Genomic DNA, 17,753 nt, shown 5'->3' on the forward strand with positions numbered 1-17,753 from the left:
AGACCTCTTCTCCTTGAGCAGTGCTGAATTGAATGTAGAAAAGGAAGACCTGCTATTCAAACTTGGGGTCGACCAATATGCTTTTTTTAGGGCCGATATCGGTAACTGGTATTCAAGAAAAGCTGATAACCGATATGGGGCCAATATTCTGGGCCCATATTTGCTTGCAAATCTTGCTCAAGCGGAACAGAAAAATGTTGACCAACCTGCAAAAACAGTTAAATAACTCTTACGAACAACAAGTAATGCAGTCAGTGGCCTAGCCATCATATTCAAGGGGGAAAACACTATTCACTGTTGAAAACATTAATAAAAAAGGCAGTAGATTTCACTTGCACCGTGCCAAAGACATGAATGAGCAGCAGGCTATATTCTTAACACAAGAGAGCACAATTGGACAAATATCGGCAGGGACCGATACACCGTAGGCTGATAGCAATGTGGACCGATAAGCGAGAAATGCCCCAAAACCAGCCCATATATCAGCCAAACCAATATATCGGTGGACCTCTAATTCACAAATACATTGTGTTAATTTAATAACGTAAACATTGTAACACAAAGAATAAAATATTTTAACTCACGGTACACAACAACACAGCAGGCTTCTCACAGACATGCATCTTTTCCTGGGTCACGTGTCTCTTTAAATGTGTCAAACATCTCACAGAGTAGCAACTACGCCGTGACTGAGTTAACTGGCATCCCACCTCAGAACGCTGAAGCTAATTGTATCTCTGTAGTGAGCTACAGAGCAACTACACACAGTGACCGCGTTTGGTGATGAGCTGACCTGGTTGGCCAACCCATCAATGTGCCTCAGTGTGATTGTTCTTAACTCAGAATACATAGATGTGGAACTGATGACAGAGCAAAATACCCCAGCAACGTATATAGAAAAGGCATTGTTGGTGCAAGTTGACTGCATGTTGTGAAGTAAAGCTCAAAAGATAAGTGACTTTTTTGTTGAGTAAGCCATATAACAGTAAAAAAAGCAAATAGCGAGGAATAAAGTGCACCAAGGAATAAACAGAAATTACCATTCTCCTTCACACCGTAATGAAACTGTTCCATCTGCTGTGCCCTAAATGGCATAATCGTACCTCATTTTCCACAAAACCCCAGATTGGGTCAAAGGCGGGGAATTATGATAAAGCTCATGCACTCCTAATGAGCACCAAGCGGGTACAGCAGTTAAACTTCCTCTGCTGCTGACTAGCCCTTCTTCTCTGCTCCTCAAACACACTATTAGATATTTTCAAGAGAGGAAAACAAAGGCAGCTTTTTTCGCTGAATTACCTCTCGATGATGTCAGCGATGACACAGGCAAACATCTGCAGGCCTTCTGGAAGCTGCAGGGCCACTGGAAACAAGAAGAAAATATTGGCATTTGAGTGATGGCAGCAAGTAGTTTAATAAGTCTCCGACAGCCTGGAGTCAAGTGAGATCTTCCAGCGGCAAAGAGTGACATTTTTGGTCAAGTTTCCCTCTGATCTGTCACCAGGGCGTTTTCAATCTGCAGTGTTGTGGTCAATATATATATATACCATTTTTCCCCCTCCAACGACAACATATTTTGTTGCCACAATATGTGTGGAGTGTCCTCTCTTTTTGGGACAGTATAGTTCATTCATTAATTCGTTCGTTCATTGTGACAACAACGACATCTGCAGTTATTAGCGTCCCTGCTTGAATTGAAGCTAATGATGATAAAGCCCAATGAAGTACAAGACAGAAAGGACTACAACAAAAGGAAAATCTCCTTTGTGTCCTTTGATCATGTTGTGAATGTGTGCACATCATAGCTATCAAGTACATGAGCTCAACAAATGAGTGGCGTACTGGTTTGTTTAACTGCTCGTAAGTGGAGGCAGAATTTCTATAGTTTCAACAACATATATGTGACTGACTTAAAAGGGCAAAAGTGCATAAGAGAAGCTAAAACTTTGGCTGGACAGTATTATCTCATCTCTCTGCGTGTCAGTCAACAGTGTTCCATTAAAAACAAACTAATAATGTTTATAATTTTTCATTACATCAGTGAGTCACTGACATCAGCGCACTTTAACGTTAACCCCCTTTGAGGCCCCCTAGCAAAGCGCACCAACAAATGGCTTAGATGTTATTTGGTCCCTTTTGGCTACAGAACTACCAGCAATGAACCAACCAGTATCCCTTGGAAATTGTCCCTAAGTACCTGGACATATTGATGTTAAGTAGGAATGCATATCGGTCATGACGTGATACAGTGCATGCCTCAAAATAAAGATCACCCTTTGCATCTGAAGAGAGACAATATACATACTTTAAGCCAAAAAAATAAGTCCTTTGCTGGGGGTCAAGTCTATGTAAGCAAGTCGAGCCCATTCCAGATGGTTCAGAAACCTGGTTTAAAGGAAGACAAATCATTGCCCTTGTAGCTAAATGCTATGTATTGCCACATTCCTGTCCAAATAAGCACACTATCTCCACACAGGAATCCCATCCCAACTTTTAGCCCAGGACTCCTTTTAAGACAAATTCAATGAATCCATCAACGTCTCAATAGACACTTTCAATTCAGCACCAATTGCCGCTACTGTCTTCACATGGCTAACCCCGAAACAAATCTAAGACTTCAATCCCCGGCAGCCGGTGAACAATGAGAGCAGGGACGGGAGAAAAGGCCAAGGAGGCTGAGGCCAGACGATCATGAGATGTAGCGATAGATGGAGCGTTGCGCTGAGAACAAACTTTCTCTCTTCTAACGGATGAAAGGTTAGGGGATCGCGGAATGCTCATGTGGATCGTGAGAGACAGGTCATTACCCAGAAAAAGGGCAAGTTTATTAACAGAGAAAGGTTTCAGACCACACCCCTGCCCTGGCTGACAGAGGCAAAGTGCTTCTTCGACGATTGGCTTTAAACAGAGGTGAATTAGACTCTGAAGGTCAGGCACACGACTTCTGAGATAGACGAGATAGCTGTATGAAAGCAACAATTCCACCACATAAGTGTATCATAAACATATCATAAACATATATTACTGAACTATAAACGTACATTTCGGTATGAACATGTGGTGGAATGAAAGATAAAGACAACCAAGAAGTTAACTTAAAATGTTCTTAAAAAGAAAGATGTAATAAGTCAGGACACCCTCCGTCAGCTGCACATATACATAAGAATACATTTATAATTAATGAATTATAATTTTGTAGAGCCGCACAGAACACTACCCATGGAGATTTCTTCATATGTATCGTATTATACAAAACTGAAGCTGCCTTGTCACTTTGGCCAAGGGATTTATGAAACCAGCTAACTGATTTTAGGATACTAACAGTTCGGAAAAAAATTGAAATGAGTGCAAAACCCAAGGGTGAGATACTTAAAAGTGACTTTGAGTTTATCACTGTAAGAAGAAGATAACAAAGGATGATCACTGCAACTTTTTCCACCACCCACACTTTTGAAGGCAAATGGGTTTTAAGGGAAAACTAAATGTATATGCATTTTAAATTCATGTAGCTCAAGGAGATATCTGAGGAGAAATTGTCAACGGTGCTTGTCTTTTCACAGAAAACCTTGGAAATGAGAACAATCCCTTGCCGTTTCATAATTCTCCCAGGACAATACTTCCGTCGTTTCAAGGATTTCAAGTCAAACTTTTTTTCCCAGAAGCCATTTCTCTATTTCTCTGTGAAATAACTTCATCGGTTTAGTAGTTGACTGTGTAGTTATTGTGTTAATAATTAAATAAATCAGGGATTTTCATTTTTGAGCCATGTTTGAGAGAAACACTTGTTCAAATGAAGGCAAAAAAAAAAACAAAAACATTCCACCAAGGGCAAAATTTCCACCAATATTTGAGATGACCAATCAGGCATTGAAACATTTATTACTTGCAGATCACTACAGTTTTATAAGCAACCACTATATATAACAAAGTATCTTGACTGCCTCCTCACCTAAGTGTGTGGGCTGCAAAAGATAACAAGAATAACTTGAATAATCTTTCTGATAAAATCCCTTGAATCACCATTGTTGCTTCCAGTAACAGTAACTTTTGAGGAAAGCAGAACAGAATGATAATAACAATAATTCCGTCGTCTTATCAACATAAATGAATAGACTCAGGCAGCAACAATTGACCATCTTAACATTTGAGTTTTAGTTGATTATCCTGTCAGCAAATCAATCCCTGGAAGAGTAAAACACTATTGTACAATGATGTTCTACTCCAGAAGTTATGAGTTTTTCCTGCATTTCTCTTCATCCGTGGACGGTGGCAAAAACTAACTTACCATCCGTGAGAAACATGATTTATTTCCACATTACATTAAGAATAATTACTGATGGCAACAATGCCAGCGACTTTGCAACTTGCCTTCTTAGTAAGGCTGCACAATGGGATGCAGCCCTATGTTTGGTACCCATCAATAGGATGTGGCCACCCTCAACAACAAAGAGACGGCAACATTGCAACATAGCATTTTGTAAATAACGTCACCAGTCGTCACTTTGTCAACACTGCATTAAACCTTTCCCCAAATGAGGCTGGCATTAACAGCACGAAGCAGTAACATACCATCAAACTTGTGTTAAGTCTTGACAATAAACTTAAGTGGGTGAAACGACAAAACATACTGCAATTACTGACTGACTGGACTGAGATTAATTAAGGGACGCAGCAGGTGTGCGAGAAGCACAACGGCAAACATCAAAAACCTGGCCGGGAGGAAAACGGAGATAGAAGAAAACAAAACTAAGCTGAATACTATTAGATTCCAGAGACAACAACTTAGAAAAACATCGAAAGAAAATTAGATTTCAAAGCATGGTCTCTCTCAAAAAGCACAGTGTCAAAGATTGAGGAACGGTTCAAAGGAAGGAAGGAAGGAAATTGGGACAGAAATACAGACGGAGAGTGGGGTGATAAGGTGAGTGATGCTCTCAGATCTGAACCACAGAGAGGATGATCCCGAAGAAAAACGCAGCACAACAGAGAAGCAGAACGCAGTGGTAAATCCCACGCTCCCCACTAGGCCTTCAGGGAAGTGATTCAATCCTCTTGACGCGCCATCTGCATACGTCCTCCCCAGGCTGGGACCCGATGACAGACGACACATTTTGACATTTACATTCATGTTTTCTTCCTCTCATACTGGAGGATGATTCTGAAAAGCCTGACTCCAAATTCATAGAAAACATGATATGCAAAATATCTGTCGTGTCACATCCTATTAACAACAAATATTGGCTTATTTGCAGAGGAAATGATCACCAAGGATGTTGAATTGATTTTTCCCCTCTCTGTTTGCGAAGGCATTCTGGGTCACTATCTGATCCTGAAGTACGCATCTGCATGGGTTTGTTTATGTGCAGACAAGTATGTTATCTCCTTTCTTCATTGATGCGAATTATACTGTTCCAAAAACTTTAAGATATGTCAAATTAGCAGCATGTAAACACAGTGCAAAACGTACAGAGGAGATTGGAGGCCATAAGTCCATATGGCTGTTGCTCTGATCAGGATTTTTGCTGTCGATCATCAATACCGATCAGCCATAGTGGCGATCATCGATGCCGATCACACGGATTGACAGTGAATTTGTAATCACAATGATGAGACCTTCTGTGTACATGATGTGGGGAAAAAAATGAACTTTAAATAATTTTAATTCAGACACGTTTTTATTTACCTCTTCAAGGTGGCAAAAATAGAAAAACCTGAATGCAGCAATTATTCTGTCAAAAGGACACAACTGAAAAACATTTAATTTGATGCGGCGCAGTTGAATCTCTAGAGACTGTGCTATGTCCGTGAAATATTGACATACTGTAGCAGGACTTCAAGACAGAGAGCACTGCATATATGAAAGTTTCCACCCCGGATGTTTACAAAAGTTTCAGATTCAGGTGGCTGACAAACGCTGCACCTGACTCCAAAACGGACCCGGTGGTTTCCGTCTATGCGTAAACAACACCTCAGCAAGGCTGGTCATCTAGCGCTGTAAAGTTAATAATTATTTCTTATCATTCCAAATGTCATGCTCCGACCTGCAGGTGCTGCTCAGCGCTAGCTGCGCTAACATCAAGAATCTTTACAGCAGACATGTCGCTGCCCAGTGAGCAGCGAGGAGTGGAGGCATCACAATCAGCAGGGCTTCATCAGAGCATCAGCAGTCACATGAGCTCAGCTGTGATCGGCAATGATAGATAGTGATCAGCATTCACCGATCATGCTGAAATCGGCCGATCACGATCGGTTTCCATATATACTACTACCCAGACAAAGAAACACAAATTGGCAGCTGAAATGAATTATTTTAGACTGTGACGAAACCAGAGGAGAAACAGGATTGTGTCAGGCAATAGAAGTTACATAACAAAACGAGCAAACCACCCATTCTGTCGCAAAGAAATAAAGACGTCCAAAGAACCGTCTGCATTGTCAGAGTAGCAGAGAGAGTGAAAGGGATGATTTATAGAAAAACAATGAGAGACTGACAAAGAGACAGGAAGCACACAGAGTGAGAAGTGGCAAATATGAAGACGTCAAGGTTGTCATTGAGAGTGAACTGATGAGAAATGACATTATCAGAATGATAGCTCATGCAGTGCAGCCTGGAGACAAAGTTAGGGAGGTCAGGCCATTTTAGATGTGTATACAAACAGTGTATATGTTGGACAAAGAATGGTCTAGATGGAGAAACCATGAGAAAGAGAGGAGGAAGACAACCAGGTTTATGAAAGTGCAGAATGAAAAGGGTAGTTGTGACTCAAGAGGATGATCAGGTAGTTCCCGGAGTATCACTCGATGTGACAACCCCAGATGGGAATTACCAAAAGACAAAAAAAAGACTTCAAATAACTTTAGATTTCAGTAAGATTACAAAAAATATTTATTTTCTCATTTCATTTTTACATTCTACAACAGTTTAAATAAGCGATGAGCCCCAATTACAGAGGTATATATTTTTAATTAGTTGATCATCACAAGGATTTAATAGTAGTAATAAAGTAATAAAACAGAATAAGTATTTTGGAAAACTGTAAAAGATAGTTGACACCAAGACTGTGGTCTTGTCTAATGTTGTTATTTGCAATACACTTATACATTGTTTCTCTCTGCAACTCCTTCCTGCAGAACTGTCAAAATGAAATATCATGTGATAACCAACTTGAAACAAGTTGGAATCAGGAGTAGGAGTAAAACAATACTTGCACTTTTTGCAGCTATTTGGTGAGTGTTTAAAGTACTTATAATAAATAAATAAAAGTATCTCACCTCTGGTAGCTTTAGCGTGTCTCACTCGCCAAACTGTCTTTGGAATCTCAAAGTTGTAGTTGGCAGGCAGTGCTTTAATAGCTTCCTTGAGCTCTGGGTCATGGAGGATTTCATCTGGAATTTGGTTGGCGACACGCCGTGGTCCTCGAACTGTTGATGGAAAAAAAATGTAAAACAAAATCAAATGAATTAGTAAATAGTAATAGAAATAATGAATAACTACGGAGCCCTGGAAGTGACATGCATGTGTTTATTTTTTTTGGATGTGACATGCATGACTTTATTTTTTTTTATCTCGAGATAATATTTACCTCAAGATACAATCGTAAATGTCAGCGCATGCATAACTGTCTCTCTGGAAAAAAATAATTGTATACGTCCTCCTGGAACCACTATGTCTCCCATGGCTTCATAACTGTTCGTCAAGATTGTCAGTCACTGTCTGTCTACAAGTCAGATTATTGCCGACGGCAAAGTCTGCGCTTTCAACACTCTGATCAAGTGCCTTCTGCTCAAAATAACACCATATGTGGTTAAGCTATACGTATTACGGGTCCCTGGAAGCGACATGCATGATTTTACTTATTTTTTTAATCCCGAGATAAAAATTATCTCCAGATACAAATTATCTCTGGAGAAAAAAAAGTCATGCATGCCACATGTGGTATTATTTTGAGTAGAAGCCACTTGATCAGAGGGTTCAAAGCTCACAGACTTTGCGCTATACTGCGACAATATTCTGACTTGCCGACAGTGAATGACAACGTTGAGGAACAGTTACGAAGCCATGGCAGACACAGTGGTTACAGGAAGTAATCGTTTCTTGAGATAAAAATTATCTCGACATACTAATTATCACGAGATAACAGTTATGTCGAGATAAAAATGATCTCGAGAATACTGTTGTCTCGGCCTAAAAAAACAAAAAAAAAAACCATGCATGTCACGTCCAAAAAAACAAACTCATGCATGTCACTTCCAGGGCTCCGTAATAACATAAGACGATTCTATCAAGACCCAACCCCACATTAGTGCTTCTTCCCACCGGAATTTAGGTCAAAAAATATATATTGCCTTCATGAAGCGGTGGCAAACAATGAGGTTCAGCGCTAGAGCAAACTCCGTTGGCTAAATGAGGGTGAAGTTAAAACATGCTACAGAGTCTCTGAACACTCACGTTTTAATACACTGACCCCAAACAACGGCACGAATCTTAGGGACCTGAAAGCATTTAACTGTACCAGCGATAACTAAGGCCAACTGCGACAAAATTGACAAACGTACGTTAGCACACAAGTTGGTCGCTAACACGTTTAAATTTAGCGAGAACCCGATAAAATCGATCATATAGTCGCGCGAGCCTTACAGCAAACATATATGGGTTTTAAACGTCACTCCGTAAACCGAGGTCTGTGTCGAAAACCATCTTTCACCTGTGGGTTTCTTGGCAGGAACGAGCTGCACGTCAGTCGAGGGAGCGGCCATGTTTCTTTCTATCAAAACATGAGCCGCGTGTGAAGTAGAAAGACCAGAGCAAATGATCACAGAAGCGAGGCAGAAGAGTCGAGCGTGGATACAACCGATGCGGCTGAAGGACCACGGAACAAGAAAACAATTGATTCTTTATGATATTTCGGTTCAAAAACTCTTTTTTCAGAATTTAAATGAATGGCAGGCTTAAGTGTCTCTAAATGTATTATTATTATTATTATTATTATTATTATTATTATTATTGTTATTATTATTATTATTTTTATTATTATTATTATTATTAAAGACAAGTGTACCGAGTACCTCATATATAACACCTAATACCCATACTAAAACTCAAAACATCAAAAATACTTTTAAATAATAATTTTAATGTAATGTAAATGTCAATTCTGTTGGACAGGGGAGGTGTTTTAAAACTGTCAATCAAAAGTTTATAGTCATTATAAGTTGAAAAAGAAGTAATAGGGGTTTAGAACATCTAACAGTTCACAAACAATGATTACTGAAGCACTCAAACCGTAGTTGCAGTTCTCATACATTGAAGTTGTCATGTTTATGATATAGCCTTTACTTTAATGTATTGCATTCAACATGCATTTGCTTGTTTAAAAAAAGTATACTTTCAGTAGCTATGTTGAGCAGAGTAACTATATGATAAAGCCTCTAGTAATCGTCACTGAACTATGTTGGAGTGGAAGTGTGGCCCTACATCCATATCCACACCTCTGGATTGTGGTTTTAAAAATTGCTCACATGTCATCACAAAGTACAAATACAAAATAAAATGACCGTGGGTCATTGTGAGGTGCAAAACAGATCTGCATATTGAAGGAGTAGTTGGTCTTATATTGGTTCTTATTGGGTAAGTAGAGTCTTCGGTAGAGTACTTTTGAATGGTACGAAAGTTGGTGGCGGGCACATTGTCCAAGGCAGGACTGGCTTTTTTTTGTGGGTACAGTACTAATACTTAAGTAATTAGATCCAGTAGATGTGAATTTAAAGTGTAAGCATAACAAAGAAGAGCATTGTAGAAAAGCTATAACTGAATTTAACTGAGAACACTGCCTATAAAGTGACAATATCACTCCATTTAAGGAGAAGAAAATGTTCATCAGCCTGGTTATGGATCTGAAATTTCAGGTTGACAATAGTAAAACGAGCACGTGTCCACGCGCCTGCAGTATTTGGGATCTATTTTTACCCTGCTGGGACGCCTCGATTGGAGCTTTGGAAGCGCGTCAGCAAGCCTCTAAGAACTGGATACTTTAAACACCTAATCCGCATGTGAAACGGTGACTTGGATGGATTTGATCATTTTGGCTGTCGTGATTAAAATCGCGCCACAGTGAGGACCTCAGCGGACGTCGGCGAGCGCAGCGTGCGCCCGCCAGTGAGAGGGATGGGGCAGCGAGCGGGCGGGTGGAGGGGAGCGGGTGAGGCGGCGCAACACTTCCCTCCTCCTTCAACGGCACCACAGCGTGCTCGGAACCAGAGGTGGACCGTGTTTTCCCTGACAACACCGAAGACACATCCACAGTAAAGAGCGGAGACTTTCATAAAGGAGTATTTTGTGAGGACGCCGGAGGCATCAAAGTCTTTATTATAAACGAGGATTTGAGGATTAATAATCCGACATCAGACGCGGGATGTGAATCCAAATAACTTCTGCTAATTGGAGATTTTCTTCCTGAAAATGTGAACGGATCTAAGCCTCGTGATTAGAATTTTAGATTGGAGTTCTTTTGGCACTGGTTCAGGAGCCAGTCCATCTCCAGCTTCTCCCTGGAGTTGTCATGTTTGCGCACTAACGGGAGGCTTCGAATTCGATAAATAACTGTCCCGAATGAGGAGTATTCCACTTCTTCGCCGGAGATTTTGCGTTGCTGAGTATCCCAGCGTCCGCGGACTGCAGTGCTGACAAAAACAGATCCCCGGCTCTCCAAAGAAAGGTGTGAAGTGACATTCCCGAGGCGGAAAAAAAAAGTCCAAAAGTAAAAGTTCAAGGCTGGAATACGCTATAGATGATCCTCAGAGGACTGAGCACCAAGTACACTTAGGGATTCAAAATGTTCAGAAGGGGTGAGTAGATCCTAAATTCACTGAATCCTCATCGTCTTGTTTGGTGTGTATGTGCTCTATGCAGCATCCTTCATCCTCACTGGCTGTTTTTCTGGGAATGAAAATTTATTTATATACATTTTTTTTTTTTTGCAATGACTGTGTGAGATTAATTCAGCTGATGCCGCAGTGCAGTTTATGAGTTGTACCTGTGACACGAGGCTATCTTTCTGAGCAGTGGGGCATTATTATTTTCAGTGTGTCAGTACATCTCGCTGTGATGGATCAAACCACAGTTCACAAGGTTATCCACCGCTGGCTACACTAGATGAATACTCAGGACCTTTGTCACCTCATATAAAAGCAGGCGAGTCTCCGAAACTTTTGATATCAGGGCTAATTTTAGCCCTCAAACCTGAAGGAGTGGCTGGTGTAATTGGCCGTGTAACTGGAACACTGGCTGCATGACAACAGTGCTGTGTGTAAAACCTCAAATGAGGCACGATTACAGTGACCCACACCCCAGAAGGACCCTTGCAGGAATTCAGTGGTGAAGTTCTTCTCATCATCTAGTAGGTTACGCTGAATTTGTCGGACTGGTGTGCGTCTGGTTTGAGCTGGAAAGGCTGCTAAGGAGTTTCCTCATGGTGAGAAGCCTGACCTTTTATATTGGGTATAAATTGTGAGTCTGAGTCACGATGCGCATTCCTTAAGATGCTCTTTGGAGTTGAATGAACGTGTATCTGTGCTGGATCATACTAATGGCCATGCTGGTAAAAGCTATTACAGCTTATGATGCTTCATGATCATCAACAGACATTTGAGATAATTTCCCAAAGCACACATTCGTTTTCCATTTGGGCTAAATGGAGAGAGGAAGCTGCGTCCAGGAGTCTCAAAATCATCTAACACTTGAGGTTTTTTTTGAGTCAGCTGTCTGACTGCCAGGCTGAAAACCATTTCATTTAAGACAAATGACCTCGGAGAGCAGGTTGGACGGGTCTGTCAAACGTGCTCTGTGCACCGACGTGTCTGGGTCTACAGTAGTGAGGTGGAGAGGCGTCGGCTTTGGCAGGAACATGCTGGAAGTTATCTGGCACCAGCCGCAACAGATTTACAAGTAAAGCAGTAACAAGTAAAGCACCACTCGACTCAAAGGGTGAACAGTACCAGCTGCGTGATCCACGCCCCTCTTGAACTCTGTTTCCTGTCTTCAGACTTCTGTGCACCAAAAGGTGCACATTTCTTCTCAACACATCCTTGGTTCTCTACAAGCTTTTATACCATGCTACTGGTACAGTACCTTGCAAGGCCACATCTGCCAGGAAAAACAAATGGCTTTCACAAAGGTATACCTGGTATACATAGTTGTTTAGTTTATGTGTGGAAATAGCAAATTGAAATTAATAATAATAGCATTGAGTGGCTGTCAGTGATCTATCTATCTATCTATCTATCTATCTATCTATCTATCTATCTATCTATCTATCTATCTATCTATCTATCTATCTTGGTTGCTCGCTTGCTAGCTGGCTCGCAAACTACTGATCCATTCAATTCAAATTCTTTGGAACCTTTATTGGTCCTTCTGAGCAAAGAAAATTTTGATCAACTCTGCATGCAAATTTTCGTCCATCTATCCTCTTCTACCTTACGGGGTGTGGGGTGCTGGAGCATAAAACGATATATATTTATATAAATAAATAAAACCTTCATATCAGGAGTTGCTTTTCAGACAAGCTTGTGGAATGTTTTCAATATATAAACATCCCGAGGAGTGAATGTCTCATGTGGACAACAACTAGGTCGTAATGATGATTCAAATGACACAGTTTCTTTACAAGCAACTCACAACAGCTAACAGTAACAAACCACCAACTCTGCTTGATCAGCCTTTATCATTTCCAATACACCCTTTTGTACATGAACATGTGTTGTACTTGACTTGCACCAGTCAGCTGATACCTTGCCTTGGACCCGCTGAAGTGATGGCGCTGTTGAGTAACCTATTGCCAGATGATTCTTCATAAATAAATGATCGAAAGTTCTATGTGATATGATGGATGATGTTTGTCAGAAACTATTTAGCCTCACCATATGCTGCTACCATCATCACCTGAGTTTGCACAGGTGGCTGCGTTGTGTAATCCACAAACAAGTCTGGACAAGCCCGGTTATATGCTTTCCACCTCAAGTGAGAACCCATCCGGATATCTTTGTTTGGACAGTCTGAGCTGTCTGTATGGATCTTGTTCCCGGGTATGTCTGCTGTTTCACTGGTGATATGAATACGAGTGGTCATCCGCTTATATGAACAGCAACGGAGCAATGCAGGCAGACATGCTACACCCATTTTTTTGCCGCTGCTGTTACAAACTCTTTTTCCTCAGATCTAGTCATCCGTAGAGGAGACACGAGGGATGATCTGTCAGAAGAGCTGAGAGATGTAGAGGAAGGGGTGACGATGAAATATAGCACGCTGTGATCTGCTGTAATTGCTGCTTCATGTTATACTGAATTAATGGTGGGAACTTGGCAACAGCTACCTCTCTCACATGACTCCTTCCAGTCAGCGTTAAACCATGACTTATGATCAATGAGCTTTGGATGGATATACTGTGCTTATATAGTGCCAGAACTAGAATGCTGTGCTGACTATTCAATGGCCGTACAATGAGTTGTACAAGCTGGGCGTCATTGTTGACGGCATGTTTTTTTTTATCAGTTCATACGTGTGTAGACAAGAGAAGAATGTTATGCTCAGTATTATGACTATTGTCATAGCTGACACAAAGAACGATGTGTATCAAGTAAGACTGTGACATTTTTCACTGCACCAATTCATACAGCGTGAACTTATAACCAAAACATCCATGTTGCAAGAGAGCGATGATATGACTCACATTCTTAATAAATTACAACCAAAATTCCAATGTATAATAAATAGAAATAAAAATATCGTGGAAAAAATCAGGCACAAAAGAAAATAAATTCCCAATCTTTGAGGGCCACATAAAATGACAGGCTAGACCTGTTGTGGCCCCCGGGCCTTGTGGTAGACAGTTTTATTATTGCCAATAAACTATCTATTATCTCACAATTACGTCGCTGCACTGTTTATTTCTTGGAACCTTCCATTGTTTATGGTGGGTTCAATACATGTATAAAAATAGCTGCCACTCATTGAAAGCATAACTTGAGCAATGTGAGAAATGTGATCTGGTTGTGCGTGCTAAAACATTGAAATGTAACTTAAAGCTTCTTGTTTATACCTGTTTTTTGGGGGTCAAATGAATGTTATTTTCGTGCCTCAAATGCTGATGCCGAGTGATGAGCTGATGCGACATCATGAAACAGTCCTCATTTTGGAGCCCACTCTCCAAAAATAAAATGTTTTTTTTTTTAACAACCATTTCTATTAAATCTGCTATGATTTTTAAACAGAGAGCTGCCTCATGAATTCTGAGCATAAGGACACTGTTTCATGAAGCCTCATCAGCCCATCACTCCTGATCCTGTTTTTTGGAGCTGTCCGTGGTTCTGGAAGGCCGTCCGAACTCCTCACTCTCAACACTCTTTTGGCAAGGCAGCCGTGTGGACAAGAACAACAAGTTAGGCAGAAATTCTATTGCTCATTTAAATCACTACAGAAATGCTGAGAAATGAAAGGACTTTTGAAGAAAGCAGCAGCCTCCGGCTTGAAACATGGATTGTAGTTTTAATCGGACGGTGAGAAGTTTTGTTTTCAGATCTGCTTTGTGCAACAAAAACCAACTGTATTTACTGCACAATTAACTCCACAATACAGGCCTCCTTTCTTTGTGGTTATGACGACTTGTGTTGGCAGCTTTGAGCTCAAACTCCACTGCTGTTAAGTGGACGTTAAAATAGTATTTGACCCACAAAAACTGTGGTCCGGTTCAGCCTTGGCTGAATTCCACACAAGACTTGTTGTTTTGCTCCTGATTCACCAAGTGTTGCTCTCCTCACTGCCTGCCCTCATTTCCAGCCGGTTTCCCATCATCTGATTAGTTCTGCTGTATTCTCTGCGTCGTTGTTTGTTTTTGTTGGTTCCGCTGTTATCTCCCTCTCTTTTATTTGTTGTTTATTTGTTGAAATTAACACCCCAGGCTGAGGGATGTTGCCGGCTTTCTCAGTTTCTATGTGTTTATGAGTTCACATGCCTCCCCTCGACATCACAAGCTGCCGGTGACAAAATGACAATGGCCTCAGATGTTTGTTGCATTGGGGAGTCAGTCGTCTGAATAGAGGAGGCGACAGCAACTTTTGTTTCCCCGCTCATGCCTTGCTTTTTTTAAATTTTTATTATTATCCATATTCCTTTTTGTTTGATTCCCGATTCTTTGGTGTCTTAAATACCACCCAAATCAGTTTGATCGCTTGACTGTAGCTCTGACCTGATTCCATTTAAATGCAGAGCTGCGCCTCAATAGGAGCAAGAAACTGAGAGTTCTAATGGCATCAACATAATTTACCATAATGAGCACTTTTGCAGAATTCAGATCGGCGACGACAACCCAAAAATGAATAAATATTTGAGAGCAAAATCCCCTTCCTTGGCATCACTGATGCCTTGGTGTAGGTGAGTAATAGCAGAATATGCAGAGCAAAAAATGGAACACAAGTGAGAAATAGTCACTGACTCAATTGCCATTTGGGTCTATCTGTATTTTCCTGCAATGAAATGCAATTCCAAATGCTCCTAAAATAGGGCTTTTGATGTGCTATATCCTCCTTGATTTGACCACGCACTCTTTGTTTTGATTGATCAAAGGTAGAAAGTCCATCTTATCGCAAAATTGTTACTGGCAACACTGCAGCATTTAAAATGGCCAAGCTGTAAATATGAAGCCTGAAGTAGGCTGATGAGGCTTCATGAAACTGTGCTTGTCAGAGCTCGGAAGGAGGTGCTTTAGTTTAAAAAATGATGGCAGATGTCATGAAAATGGTTGTTCAAATCTCAAGATGCCATCTAGTGGACTCTAAAAATGAGGACACTGTTTCATGAAGCCTCATCAGCGCTGTCACTGAGTACAAATGAGATGATAAAACTATTAGATGACAAAGGCTGAAGAGTCTTTTGACATGTCTAACAAAGGCAATGGTTCAACTTCCTACTCAAGTCAAATTGACCTTTTTTAAATGTGAATATAGGTAATTACAGTATAATGACTACACAATAGACATGAGGGTCCTCATTTTATCTTCATGTTCAAGAAGCGGAAAGATCTTTGCGCCAACAGTAGGACATGCTTATCATGCAATGAAACTATCTGTGTTTGTCCTTACAATGGAAAAAATGGAATTTACATGGATTGTGGTTTGGTAGTTTTCACACTTAGTGAATTGTGATAGTGATAAGTGATTTTGATGGTTTGTGTTGGCAGTATCTACGGTAGTAACTTTGCCGACCTTTGTTCGGATACGTCCGTCTTGCCAGTGTTGTGTCATTCCGTTGAAGAGCCATAAACAGTTTTAGCCGGCCACATCTGCTCAGTAGCAGGAAGTTATCGTGACGCACACGGCTTCTGAAAAGTCAGTCCTCATAAGCCAGTCTCATGCCAGTGACTTGATACGACGACTTGAATTTGTGCAGGAGCAGAAGATGCCCGTCTGTCACTTTGAGAATTCTCAGCGTCCTCCCTCACAGGGACTTCTATTTTAAGAGAATGGTTTTGGTGCTTGTATCATCATTATCCTAATCCTCTCCGAGCGTCAGCCCTCCGCATCTCTCCCTGTCACGTCTGCGTAGTTGTTCTGGCTTGTGTTTCGGAGCTAATATGATGAAGCTTTAATTGCTGAGGGAAGAGGAAAGTGAACAGGAGTGTTGGCTTTTGAGCTTTTTCCAGAAGCCACAGCTTCTCTCATACGAGCTTCCATGGCTGATGTTGGAGGTGAGACGATGCTCTTGGCCAGCTGGAGACCCACTTATAAGACTCTCAATGGAGATAGGGATGATGAAACCCACAGGACATTCTTGGTTGTAAATAGGGCAGCAACGATATGTTGATGTCATCGATAACGTCGACAACAACATTTCGTCGACATCAAAATCCGTGCGTCGATGCGTCGTGTTGCTGTTGGTGTAAACACACACGGTCCGGAGGATGGGCATCTGGTTGGTATTGAGAAGCAGTGAGAAAATACCCCGTTCTCTGGAATCATTAAGATATGTCCATTTCTTTTCCATAAATTGGTTCCTCACTGAGATCGGACTCCAACTGGCTGCGCGCCACAGGCTCCGCGTCACCACCTCCGACTGACCGCCTCAGTCACAGTCATGGAGGCGTTCGAGCGGTGACGGGTCGCAGTGTTCAAAAGTGTGGCTTTGTTTTGGTGATCGAAGATAAACGCGTCTCAAGGATGAGCAAACCTCTTCGACACCATGGTACAAATGTTGAAAGAGTGTTCCGTGTTTGGTCGAGCTAACAGCTAGCATGTCGGTTAGCACCGAGCTGACTTGTTGTAAGTTGTAGATGTAGAGAAGTGTCCTTGGTCTGTCTCCTCCTAATAATAACCAGAACTGAACTAGGGAGCTACACTGAACACATCATTTTAGATTATTCAAATAAGATATTTTGATGTAGATGTTGATCAGATATTTTATATGGGATACATATATTAATATTGACAATTTTAAATTCTTCTCAAGGACCAATAAAGACCTCAGTTGCTTCATGCTTCACAGGGTTAATACATGTTCCTGGAATATGTGTCATTATTTTAATATACTTGTTTAATAATGTATGGTGTCGGAGTAGTACAGGGAGATGGTTTGAGCAACTTTAGGTTCAACAGAAATTCAAAATAAGTCCAAACAAAGGTCATCGCGGTTAGTCGACTCATGGAAAAAATAATGAATAGATTAGTCGGCAGGGAAAATAATCGCAAGTTGTTTAAAAGCAGTG

The 17,753-nt window shown here is 41.0% G+C and overlaps 2 protein-coding genes across 6 annotated transcripts in view; one reads left to right on the plus strand and one right to left on the minus strand.

Annotated features, from left to right (window-relative positions):
- The window catches only part of dph1 (diphthamide biosynthesis 1), a 95,711-nt gene extending 86,837 nt beyond the window's left edge, over positions 1-8,874 (minus strand). For 4 of the 5 annotated variants that reach the window (XR_008415645.1, XM_053872133.1, XM_053872132.1 and 1 more), the window contains exons 1-3: positions 8,706-8,874; positions 7,273-7,422; positions 1,300-1,363 (exon numbers count right to left, since the gene is read on the minus strand). Coding sequence is in view for 4 of the 5 variants with exons in the window: in XM_053872133.1 (XP_053728108.1) it covers positions 1,300-1,363; positions 7,273-7,422; positions 8,706-8,757 (266 nt within the window). In the remaining variant the exon portion in view is untranslated. The remainder of the gene's footprint in view (positions 1-1,299; positions 1,364-7,272; positions 7,423-8,705) is intronic. The other variant, XM_053872131.1, reaches the window with a different exon arrangement.
- Positions 8,875-10,070: 1,196 nt separating this feature from the next.
- rtn4rl1b (reticulon 4 receptor-like 1b) overlaps positions 10,071-17,753 on the plus strand; it is a 173,368-nt gene continuing 165,685 nt past the window's right edge. Inside the window, exon 1 of the mRNA XM_053872130.1 lies at positions 10,071-10,845. Coding sequence (XP_053728105.1) covers positions 10,833-10,845 — 13 coding nt within the window. The 5' untranslated portion in view covers positions 10,071-10,832. The remainder of the gene's footprint in view (positions 10,846-17,753) is intronic.

The sequence above is a fragment of the Synchiropus splendidus genome, chromosome 8 (assembly GCF_027744825.2).
Source record: "Synchiropus splendidus isolate RoL2022-P1 chromosome 8, RoL_Sspl_1.0, whole genome shotgun sequence".
NCBI classification, from domain to species: domain Eukaryota; kingdom Metazoa; phylum Chordata; class Actinopteri; order Syngnathiformes; family Callionymidae; genus Synchiropus; species Synchiropus splendidus.